At 39.5% G+C, this 12,439-nt stretch overlaps 1 protein-coding gene across 5 annotated transcripts in view; it reads right to left on the bottom strand.

Moving 5' to 3' along the window:
• The window catches only part of FNIP2 (folliculin interacting protein 2), a 137,669-nt gene that overhangs the window by 90,319 nt on the left and 34,911 nt on the right, over positions 1 to 12,439 (bottom strand). For 3 of the 5 annotated variants that reach the window (XM_015139418.3, XM_028848846.2, XM_015139420.3), the window contains exon 1: positions 8,674 to 9,419. The exons of the other annotated variants lie outside the window; for them this stretch is intronic. In XM_015139418.3, coding sequence (XP_014994904.3) covers positions 8,674 to 8,849 — 176 coding nt within the window. In that variant the 5' untranslated portion in view covers positions 8,850 to 9,419. Of the gene's footprint in view, positions 1 to 8,673; positions 9,420 to 12,439 lie in introns of those variants that run through there. 5 annotated transcript variants of the gene reach the window in all.

The raw sequence follows: 12,439 nt of genomic DNA, 5'->3' as shown, positions 1-12,439 counted from the left end.
CTAAATGTAAAGCACTTAACACAGAGCCAGGCACACTGTGATTGTGCTCTCAACATGCACCACTATTTTGTGCCTTTTGAATATTAAGCCATGTGACTGTACTGTCTCTTGAAAAAGTAAAAACAAACAACAAAGATGAGGACTACAATAGGAACAGCCTATTTTTTTTTTTAAACCCAGAGAATCTATTATTACTTTAAGACAAACCCCTTAACTACTGTTTCCTTTAAGAGGCTTCTTGGTAGCTGAAGCATGAGGCAGTGGGTGAACTCCTACAGCGAAACCACCTTAATGAATTCCAGGCATTCAGATTCAGTTTTCAAATATGTAGTTTGGCCTAGACAATGGCATTTATTGAGCTTTCTTCTCAACACTCGTACACTACATTTTCCTGTCCCCCTTCATCCCCTCCCTCCCCCAAAGACAGGAGAAAGTTTCTCTCTAAAAAAGCAATCCCTTTTCTCATTTATTAAACCCATCTATGTCTTTCAGTTTGTGATTGCTGTTCTAGTGGTGTATCAGATGGATTTCCATCATATTAAATAACTGCCTTTTTTACTGCATAATTCATGCAGAGCCTAGAGATACCAATTCCAGAAGGTCTGGTGTTTGAATGTGGGCAGGGGAAGGCTGGTGATAAGAACTGCACAGCACATGCACAAATAATTGCCTAATATTTTAGAGTTTACCAAACACTTTTACAGAATTCACCTGAGCTGACCTTCTCAAATGTCCTGTGAGAGTCTGTATTATATAATGTTTTACACGGAAGTTAGGAGACTTTAACAAGGTTATGTTCAGTAAGTGGCTAAGTCAGGACTAAAATCAAAGTCTCCTGACTCCAAATTCTGTGCTCATCCAACTTGACTGCACTATCACCTTGATACCAGTAGCAAACAGGTTAGGATAACATTCTCTTCCTTCCAGGACCTTCCTTTGCATGTCCTTCTGAGGTGTAAAAACCTGCACTCCAGCTTGGGCAGAGTGAGGCTCCACCTCTTAAAAGGAGGAGGAGAAGGAGGAGGAAAAAGAAGAAGAGGAGGAGAAGGAGCAAGTGTGGCATTAACAAAACAATAGGGAAACTGATCAATGGAACAGAATAGAGACTTCAGAAAAAAATCCACATAAATATAAATCGATATTTGACAAAAGAGCAACAGTAATACAATGGAGCAAAGGCAGTCTTTTCAACAAATGGTGCTGGAATAACTGGACATCCAGGTACAAAAAAAAAAACAATTTCGACATAGACCTTACGTCCTTCACAAAATTAACCCAAAATGGCTTACAAGCCTGAGTGTAAAAAGCAAAACTACTAAACTCACAGAAGATAACACAGGAGAAAATATAGACAATCTTGGGCATGGCGAAGGATTTTTAGATACAACACCAAAGGCGTGGTCCATGAAAGAAATCATTGAGAAGCTGGACTTCATTAAAATTAAAAACTTCTGCTCTAATAAAGACACTTCAAGCAAATGGGAAGACAAGCCACAGACTGAGATAAAATATTCACAAAAAATATATCTGATAAAGAACTGTTTTATCCAAAATAAAGAACACTTAAAACTCAGTAAGAAATCAAACCAACTGATGAAAAAATGGGCAAAGGACCTGAATAGACACCTCACCAAAGATAATATAAATGGCAAATAAGCATATGAGAAGTTGATCCACGTTGTATGTCATTAGAGAAACACAAATTTAAACAAGAAATACTACTACATGCCTAGTAGAATGGCCAAAGACTGGAATACTTAACAATGCCAAATGCTGGTGAGGATGTGGAGCAACAGAAACTCTCATCCATTGCTGGTGGTGGAGTTGTTTTGGAAGAGTTCGTCAGTTTCTTACAAAACCAAACATACTCTTACCTTACAGTCCAGCAATGGGACTCCTTGTTATTTATCCAAATGAGTTGAGGAACCTTATTCATAATTGCCAAAACATAGAAGCAACCAAGACATCCTTCAGTACGCAAAGAGATAATCAATGGAATATTATTCAGTGCTAAAAAGGAAATGAACTACCATGCTATGAAGAGACATGAAGGGACCTTGAATGTATATTTCTAAGTGAAAGAAGCCAATCTGAACAGGGTACATACTGTATGATTCTAATCAAATGACATTCTGGAAAAGGCAAAACTACAGAGACCGTAAAAAGACAAGTGGTTGCCTGGGGCTAGAGGAGAGGGAGGGATGAACGGGCAAGGCACAGAGGATTTCTAGGGCAGTGAAACTATCTAGTACGAATAGTGGATACATGTCATTACACTTTTGTCAAAACATATAGAATATACAACACCAAGAATGAACCCTAATGCAAACTATGGACTTTGGGTGATAAAGATGTGTCAATATAGATTCCTCAATGGTAACAAATATATCACTGTGGTGTGGGATGTTGATACTGTGGGGGCAAGGTGTACGTGGGAATTCTGTACTTTCTGCTCAATTTTGCTGTGAACCTAAAATTGCCCTAAAAATTTTTTTAAAGCAAAAAATTATTTTAATTTCAGTTGTCAAAGGAACTTTTAAAATTTAGAAACTTTCAGGAATAAGCACTCATTTAAAAATTTGTGACAGGACTATTTTCTGAAGATCACTTTTGTCTGTTACGGTCAGCTATAGAACACCCTGTAAGGATGAGAACCAAGGACACGTAACTCGAGCTTCAGATGTGGCTATCAAGTCTGTCCCTGTTCAGCAGGATTACAGGCCGTCTCCTCCTTGTTCTAGTCACCTGGCTGGAAAAAGGAGGGTCAGTCCTCACACACTGCTCCACAGAAGGCACCCACCTGTCACATGTGGTCTTGCTCCTACTGACAGAGAGGAATGTTCCCCTAAGATAGTTCACAGTAAGGTATTAGCTACTGCCTAGAGAGAACAATGCTTAAATACAAAGAAATGAGAATTTAATAATAGGAGTTTCAGCTATCAAGCAAGGTCCAGTGGGAAAGATATTAGGGGCAGCAACCTCTGCCTCCCTCTCATATCACAGTGTGCAGCTGCTAGACCATCCACCAGCACACCTCCACCCCATTCGCATTCCCACGAAGGATCATTTCCTTTCTGAATCCAAATCATCTTTGCCCTGAGGCAATATTCTTCTTTTTAGGATGCACACCAGGCATGTTCCTGCCTTAAGATCTCTGTACTTCCTGTTCCCTCTGTTGAAAATGTACTTCCTCAAACACCCACGTGGCTTGTTCGCTCACGTGGAAACAGATTACCACTGAGCTATTTCTGATTCCCTTGATTACCCAAAGCCCAGCTTTTAAATTTCTCTAACTTCAGCACTCATGGATCACTGACAGATTATCAGAATGTTAGCTGGAAGGGATGTCAGACACTACCTGTCCACTGGTTCCCAAGTTGTTTGGCTCATCGTTAGAATTACCCCAGAAGTTGTGTGTGTGTGTGTGTGTGTGTGTGTGTGTGTGTGTGTGTGCATGTATGTAATCGACAAAGCTTCACAAGCTCTACCGCCAGGAATTTGGTTCAGTGGATCTGAAGTTGAGGCTCAGAAAACACCATTCCATTCTACTATTATTATTATTATTATTTAGAAAACAAAAACAGAGAGATGATATGATGTTCCCAAAGACAGTGATTTCAAGGCAGAGAAGACCCTCAGATCATAAAATCAGGGTAGAGAAGATCCCCAAGTCAAAGGCCCTTCCATTTTATCTGGCATTAAGTCTAGGTTCTCATATGCTAGAGCTGAAAATTAGTAAGTGGAAAAATAGCTTAAGTCAACTAAGTTCCTTTTTCTGTCTTTGGACAGGGTGAGGCATGAAAGTGAAAGGATATGGCATAGTGAGAAAAAAGGATTTTCATTCACATTGGTTCTGTAAAAACCTAAAGTAGTTTTTTAAAAAACCTTTCTTAAACCCTTAAAGACATAAGGCTGATGGATGGATGTACACCTGATACCTCAATATCCCCTTGGGAACTCATAAAAGAGAAGAAAATTCCCAGGAACCTTGGTGTTTTTATAACCCACAGGCTGGATTCTCTTTGGTGACTTTTGACAGTTATAATCTTAGATGGGTCACAAGTTATTGCTCTCGCCAATTCCCACCAGGGCTTGCTACATCACTGTTCAGCAATTATTTGGCTTTTGTTACTATAACAATAAAAGGATAAGGCTAAGCCAGAGCCTGACTCACCACAGGAGTCATAACAGGAGAACCAGGGATGGTGGGGGGCACCAGTTCAGCCAGCATTCCACTTCAGCACAGAGCTGAGCGGAACTTGAGGAAAAAAGGCTTCAGAAGACTCCAGAGCTGGATTAACCTCATCTTCTGCCTGGAACACTGTCATTCTGGACAGAGTTAGCTATGGTGACTAATAACAAGTGCTTTACCCTGTTATGTCATCAAAGCTTATCCAAATATGACCCAGACAAAAGCTGATGTCAGTTGTTAGCCTCTACGAAAATCTCCTATATTAAGATTGCTGATTTATTCCTAGTAAGTGATGTATCCTCAGAGGGAAAAGACAAATGTTCTTGAACCCTAAATCAGACATGACACTGCATTCCTTGATTCATTCACTCTTATCAGTCTGGAATTACGTCTCAAAATCTCTACCCTCAGCCAGCAGAAATAAACTCTTCTAACTAGTCAAAGAAAAATTCTCATGGTACATAAAAATCAGTAAAAAGGGAAGGAATGCAGGAAGCCCAGAAGAACGTGTGACCGCAATACCCAACGCATCAGAGTCACACCCAACCATTTACGACCTCTCTGTGAAGCTTGTCACAAAGCACAAGACCATCAGCTGACTAGGGTTTGTTTTTCCTCTCTACCCACTTCATTCAACCTGTCCAACTGCTACATTTTCTATTAAGTAGCATCAGGGTAGAGCGGTTTTCACACTGTTTCCAGGAGCCACAGGCAGTGAGAAACATTCTTTCCACTCCTGCAAACCTGCATTACACTTACTTTTAATGACCTTTTATTATACTCTTCAGAATTCTTTGGTCTGTTGCCTTAGCATATCTCTCTCTAAATCTGTAACTATTTTTATATTTCCTAGTCAGTAATCCCAACTGCTATAAATAAAGACTAGTCATAAAATCATGGTGAGCTTATCTATGTGAAGCAGCTCACCAGGGAAAAAATGCACTCAAGTTTCTGTACTTACTTTCCTGTTAAGTAACTACCACAGACAATCTAAGGAGTTCCCTTTTTTAATAGAACTATCTCATCTACAAATGTATCTAAGATGAATATCTATACTCATTTAGAATCATCCTGGTGATTCTAAAGCAGTACAGAGAATTTCTTCTGAAATCAAATGTCAAGATATGAAACTGTAAAGCACAATTGACTCTGAAGTGCTCTGTTTCAGTTCCTTTTCAGTGTGTAAGGGGTATACTTGAAAGACATGGCAAGTTTTCTCTTGCCACCAGAGCAACAATGATTCACAGATACGTTTGGCAAGTCCCAGATTTCTCATATAAACAGCCCTGTGGATTTTGTTTGCTAATTTGCCGGGAAAGTTTGAAAAACTCAAAAGTTGTTGGCGGCTTTGCTATAGTCAATATTTTAAGAAAGAGGATTGGAAGCAATTACATGAGGATGATACCATATACCTGGCATCATATTTAAGAGTCACTAGATTTTTTTTTTTGAGACGGAGTCTTGCTCTGTTGCCCAGGCTGGGGTGCAGTGGTATGATCTCAGCTCACTGCAACCTCTGCATCTCAGGTTCAAGTGATTCTCCTGCTTCAGCATCTCAAGGAGCTGGGATTACAGGTGCCTGCTACCACACCCGGCTAATTTTTGTATTTTTAGTAGAGATGGGGTTTCACCATGTTGGCCAGGCTGATCTCGAACTTCTGACCTCAAGTGATCCGCCCACCTCAGCCTCCCAAAGTGCTGGGATTACAGGCATGAAAGCCACCGTGCCCAGCAAAGAGTCACTAGATTTGAAGGGAGTTTTAGCAAGGAATTTTTACTGACATGCCATTTAAGACGCCTCTCATCAAACTTAGTAGTTTTTTGTTGACACTACAATTTTGTGAAATGAATTAACCCCCAACATCTGCCTTCATAGAGGTTGGGGGGAATGGAAATGGAGATGCAGAGGACAACTCCTATCCTGAAATGTGTCATGCTACATGAAGCACAATGAGACAACCAACATGTTTCTTTCTGCACTGTTTCCGTCTGCTTTACACTGTGGCCGTCATCACATACACGACATGATTCTATTGTAATTGGGGAATCTTTCTCTTCACCGTTTCAGTTACTGGAACATCATGAGAAGAAGAAGAAGAAAAAAAAAAAAAACCCTGCTTGTCAGTGTGCTGAACTAAGAAGGCCACTTGGAACGACTGAGTTAACATATCAAAGAGCAAAAAGAGATTGGAAGTCCTACCTACTTGACTGCCACATGACTTGGACAAACACGTAACTCATGAGCACTCTGGAGCCAGGTCCTTCAGTGCAAGCGCCTGTCAATAATTCGCTTCTACCCTCAAGTTGGCCCAAGTCCTAAAGAAGTTCTGGAAACCAAGCACAATACTGCAAGTAAGCAATGTTTCCAAGATTGTAGTAAGGAGAAGAGAAAGCGGGTGAGGTCTACCACAGTACATCATCTGACTAGAGATGAATTCCAGTTAATTGACAAATATATGTCATCATTGTACAAAGTTCTAAAAAAAATTCTCAGCATTACAGAAGTAAATCTAAAGGAAGTTAAAATAAGGAAAGAGGATAACAGGTATGAAAATGTTAAAGTTTAAGGCGTCACTTTGAAGGTGAGAAGCAGCAGCTCATATCAAAAATGTTAGAGGTTTTTAAAAAACTGGACCTGCATATTATTTTCTTATGTGGACATTCACTCCTCGCCTTTCATCCTAAATAACTATCTGGGGATCTAGAATTCTATAGAATAACAAAAATAGGGAATACAGAAGGTCCTACTACTACATCTAAGAATCTCAGAAGAAAAAAGAATTTTTAAAATAATCCCAGCCAATTACATAGTTTAGCAGTTGAGAGTGAGATTAAGAAAAGCCTGGAGACTGGCCCAGGGTTAGAGGCTCCTGGGTAGGACCCAGGGCTAGGGATCAAGATTCAGATAAACTTGAGCGTCACTCCGTTACTCTCTCCTATCACTCAGCTGCCCTTTCTTGATAAGAAACAGATAAAAACAGATACTATAAAAGTGAAATTCTTCTCTGAACCCTCAAATGTATTTTTCTAGTGTACCATATCATTACCTCCTCCTCTACAAACAGATCTCTTTAACTGAATGAAGAGCATGTGACCTAACACTTGTAAAATAAGTTCCTCACTTCTCTCTCACTCTCCAGCCTACTGTGCGCTTACACTGTGATGGACTACATCCCATTTTATTAAGTTTCTTTTTTCTTTTTTAGAGATGGAGGTCTCACTCTGTTGCCCTGTTTTATTAAGTTTCTATTTTAAAATGACAAAGATTTTTACATGACAAAAACTATATCCTGATTATTTTTAACCAAACTAAGAAACATACTTATGGGATAAACAGTTGATGAGACATGTTAATTTTGAGAAAATTTTTGTAAGAAAAAAATGTTTTAAGTGAATTTATTTTATTATTATTATTTTTAAAGAGATAGGGTCTTGCTCAGTTGCCCAGGCTGGAGTGTAGTGGTAAAATCACAATTCATTGCAGGCTGTAACTCCTGGGCTCAAGTGATCCTCCCACCTCAGCCTCCCAAGTAGCTGGCACCACAGATGCATGCCCCCATGCCCTGCTAATTATTTTTAAATTTTTTTGTAGAGATGGGATCTTGATATGTTGCCCTGGCTGGTCTTGAACTCCTAGGCTCAAGTGATTCTCCCACCTCAGTTTCCCAAAGTGTTTGCATTACAGGTTTGAGCCACCATGCCCAGGTTAAATGAACTTATAAACTCGTTTTTACACTAATCATTAACCTTTAGCTCTCCTTACTATCTATCTATGGAAGAATTTGGAATGAAATGTAATTCTCAAAACAGTTTTTTGTTTTTATTGATATGCAATAAAATACTTTACAAATAGGGTTTCAATTAAGTACCACTAATAATAAAATTAATACATTCTTCCAAAGTGGATGAAATAAACCAAAAAGAATATTACAAGTATGCTATTCTTTTTAGACAAGCTCCATTATTAAAAGTTGCTGTTCATAACATCCTCCTCATGGAAAGGGTCTTCCAGAGGAAGACTGGGTCTCTCTGACCACCCTGCTTCCAATTGGAAAAGCACAACCACCTGGTCACCATGCAGACTATTAAGTGAGAATGCCCAGGCCTGAGCCCCGTCTACTAACTGTGCTGGTACTTCAGGACTGCACCTTTTTGATAATTACTGTGAACAGTTTCATCCAAGTTTCACGGGACAAAGATGTAAACATTTCTTGTAAGTTGGCTCCAGTAGAGGTAATGAAAAGAAGAAAACAGATGGGTAGTGGAGTCACCATAGTCACTAAAAAATACCCAGGCTTACATCTTTTCTGTAAGAGAAGGGACTTGACTCCGCACACCCACCAATAACCCCATTTCTCCTACTTAGAAGAACTTACGAGAAACAACAACTTTCAGATCAATACAATTCTATCTCCTTATAGTACACAGTAAATTAAATACAAAATTATCTGAGATTTTGAAACAGAACTAAAGTTTCAAACCTGTTGTCGAGTTCCGTGTGGTCAGTGCTCCTGTCTACCCCGGCGTGTTTTTTAATCTTTGTGCGTAAAAGCGCCCTGTAAATCCTCCCATCACCAGGAACGGCATCACTCACACATCTGGCAGAGTCTTGCCAGTTCCCTGGCTGGTTTGTGGTCTTCGCTGTGCCGCCACACATCTCCTGAGCGGTTTAATGTTCTTCCGGTTTATCCTGACCATCAACATGGACTTGGAGACAAATCCTGAAGTTCCTTTGTTACGTGAGGAATATTCCGTAATGACCAGCAGTTCTAAACAATCATTTCACTCCCTTCACAGTATGTAAGAAAAGCTACTTGGCAGCAGTGTACTAATTTCCCCTTTCACAGGTTAAAAAAAAAAAAAAAAAAAAAAAGGTGGAGCATTCATCTGTTACATAAATTAAGCCTGCCAATAATTTAGGAAGTCAGATCCATCTATCACATCATAAAACACGCTGTCTGCAATCCTATTACAAACATAGACAAGTCCTACTTTTGTTCCTAAGCTTACACTCCAGTTAGCAAAGACAAGACACTTAACAGGTTGAGCAGCTTGGACTGACTCACTCCATCTGTGCTCCCTAGCTGGAGATTATGTAGTAGTCGATTAATTGGTCACAAGACCTGTTCATATGGCTCTGGGCAATGCAGTGACTTGCCTTCAGCTGCAAGGTTGCTCTGACATTGGCCACACCACCCTCTTAATGGCTCTCATGTGAGCCAGTGTCAGCTGACAGGTCTTACTCTGCAATCTTGCAAAATTCTACCCACAGCAAGTGAGGGATGGTTACCTACAACAGCCAAATGTAGGACTTAATGTATAGATGACAAGGGGAGGTGGGACGCAGATTAGGGATGTATCCTTGCTTTAATACAAGAAAAAAAAGTAATGATAACGAGCAGCCATAAACCCTCAGAACTCTTGCACTGAATTCCTAGGCATATTCAAATGAGAAAGCCCAACCTGAGGACAAAAGCAGCTCAATTTTGACTTCTGACACTAATATACTTCATCTGAAAAAGGAGAACAATGCTACAGAATCAATAGGATTCTGTGGGTTCACAAAGAAAACATTTTTCTTTTATTAGAAATAAAAATCAAGATCTTTGGAATACAGGTCAAATCTTTACACACAAAACTACAAGGGATTGCCCCAATTCTTTTCCTTTTTTAGTCCTGGAATTTGGTGAAGAAAACATTAACGGATTCCTAAAATCTGATGAACCCTTGTCTGGTACTTGGGCTTCAGCAATTTGTAAATGTACCTTTGTACTAGGTTGCTGTAAAAGTAATTGCGGTTTTTGCCATTACTTTTAATATATGGTATCCATACATTTCACTCCACAAGTGTGAGAAAAACTAATGTCATGGCAGGGCCTTCAATTACCTTCAGACGTTCTTATATATATAATCCCTAAAATTCCTTCAACATGAACTCAAAAAATAGCTGAAATTCACCCTCTCCTGAGAAATAAAAATTGCAACACACGTACGACAACTTGAATTCTCTGCGGCACATGCTAAATTGATAGTATCAAGATAAAACCAGATTAGAAGAAAATGAATTCCTTTTCCCAAGAGGAACACATTTTGAGCTTAAAACTTAACTGCCATGGCCACTGATCATGAGTTCTTTCTTCCCATAAACTGCCTTTAAAGTCACTTTCTCTTTTTAACAGAGAACCAAAAGATTACTTATGCAAGCACTATAAAAAACACTTGTAGATCATGCCTGTAATTGCAGTGCTTTGAGAGGTCAAGGCGAGAGGACTACTTGAAGCAGGATTTAAAGACCAGCCTGGGCAACATAGCAAGACCTCATCTCTACAAAAACTTAGAAAATGAGCCAGGAGTGGTGGCATGCACCTGTAGTCCCAGCTACTCAGGAAGCTGAGGTGAGAGGATCACTTAGCTCAGTAGTTCAAGGTTGCAGTCAGCTACAACCGCAACAATGCACTCCAGCCTGGACAACAGAGAGAGACCCTGTCTCCAAAAAAAAAAAAAAAAAAAGTGTATAATACTTCTATGATCCTAACTAGATTATAAATTCTTTGCATATTAGTCTGGGTCTTAACATTCATTTTTGTACCTCATGCAGGTTTTATCCCTTTTAGATGTCCAACAGATACTTTCCAACTGGTTTAATAACACTAAATATTTGCATTAAAACTATGATATGGGCCAGGCGCAGTGGCTCACGCCTATAATCCCAGCACTTTGGGAGGCTGAGGTGGACGGATCATTTGAAGTCAGGAGTTTGAGACCAGCCTGACCAATGTGGTGAAACCTCATCTCTACTAAAAAAAAAATACAAAAAAATTAGCCAGGTGTGGTGGTGGATGCCTATAGTCCCAGTTATTCAGGAGGCTGAGGCAGGAGAATCGCTTGAACTCAGGAGGCAGAGGTTGCAGTGAGCCACGATCACGCCACTGCACTCCAGCCTGAGCGACACAGCGAGACTCCATCTAAAAACAAACAAGAAAACTATGATATGAATCTAACTGTCACAAGCAGTGTGCTTCTTTCATAGTCAGATAGATGCATACAGTCTGATCAGGACATTGCTTGTACACTCACACTCCATTTCTCCCTTTCCCTCATTTACTACAGCAAAAGCTCCCATAGAGGCTTTTAATATCTTGTGATTACTCCAATCAGTGAGACCAACATGATATCTTAACAGAAAGGATTTTTAGATTTTTTTAAAAGTGAAAATGCCATTTCCTCTGTTACTCGGCTAATAAGCCTTAATTCCACAGTTCAAAATCTGATAAAATGTAGTAAAGTAGAAATGAAAAACAAAACCACAACTATTATATTTAAAGGGGGATGTCTCTATATGACTTCAAATTTCCTTACGTTTAAATAGGAGCTCTACAATTTCTTCAGTAAGTGGAAAAAGCATAATGGTATCCTCACAACCACTCTTCTGAGACATGAGAGCAACTCAGAGAGTAACTAAGAGGAGGTATGTGTAGATCTTTTATGCTTAAGAGTCTGTTCTCTCCCTCAATTCAGTCTCCCTTTTTTCCTCAATCTTCTCTTTCCTAAAATGGAATCATACAATTATAGAAGTATTCACACTGTTATTCATTATCATGCTGGGTGCCTGCTCCTAAATATTAAATACTATGCATATTACAATTTATTATCCACTGTATTTGTAACCCTACACATGGCCAAGTTATCTATTTCCTTTCTACAGTTCATCCATGTATCATAGAAAATAATTCAGGTTATCCAAAGTTTACACATTTACAAAAGTGTCTGCAATCACTGACTAGACTCCCACATTCCACATGCAGTTCAATAGGTTGTTGACTGGAGCTGCTGCTGCCACCGCTGCTACTTTCACAATACTGATGAACTTTTTCTAAGACACTGGAAGGGAGGACCACAGAAGTATGAAAGCATGATGAATCCATGTGGTACATGTAAGGAAGGGAGACTACTACTTCAATTTTTTAAAGCTGCTATTTGTACTGTTTCCAATCTGATATACCAGGTATTAAGTGGTCCTATAGAAGAGTACCAAGTTTAAGAATCAATAAATAGCACAGTATCATTTAGATCATCAAAGGCAAATATCTGGTACTCAAGACCTGTTTTCCCTGTCGCCAAAATCTCTAATCAATCACAACTCTGTCTCCTGTGATGCCAGACTCCTCTCCAAAACCTTCCGATGCAGTGCTGCCAGGACCCACCTCCAATCCAAGATTTGACATCTGAGAAAAAGCCCATTCCCAT

The sequence above is a fragment of the Macaca mulatta genome, chromosome 5, assembly GCF_049350105.2.
Source record: "Macaca mulatta isolate MMU2019108-1 chromosome 5, T2T-MMU8v2.0, whole genome shotgun sequence".
NCBI classification, from domain to species: Eukaryota; Metazoa; Chordata; class Mammalia; order Primates; family Cercopithecidae; genus Macaca; species Macaca mulatta.
This window is presented reverse-complemented; position numbering and strand designations above follow the sequence as displayed.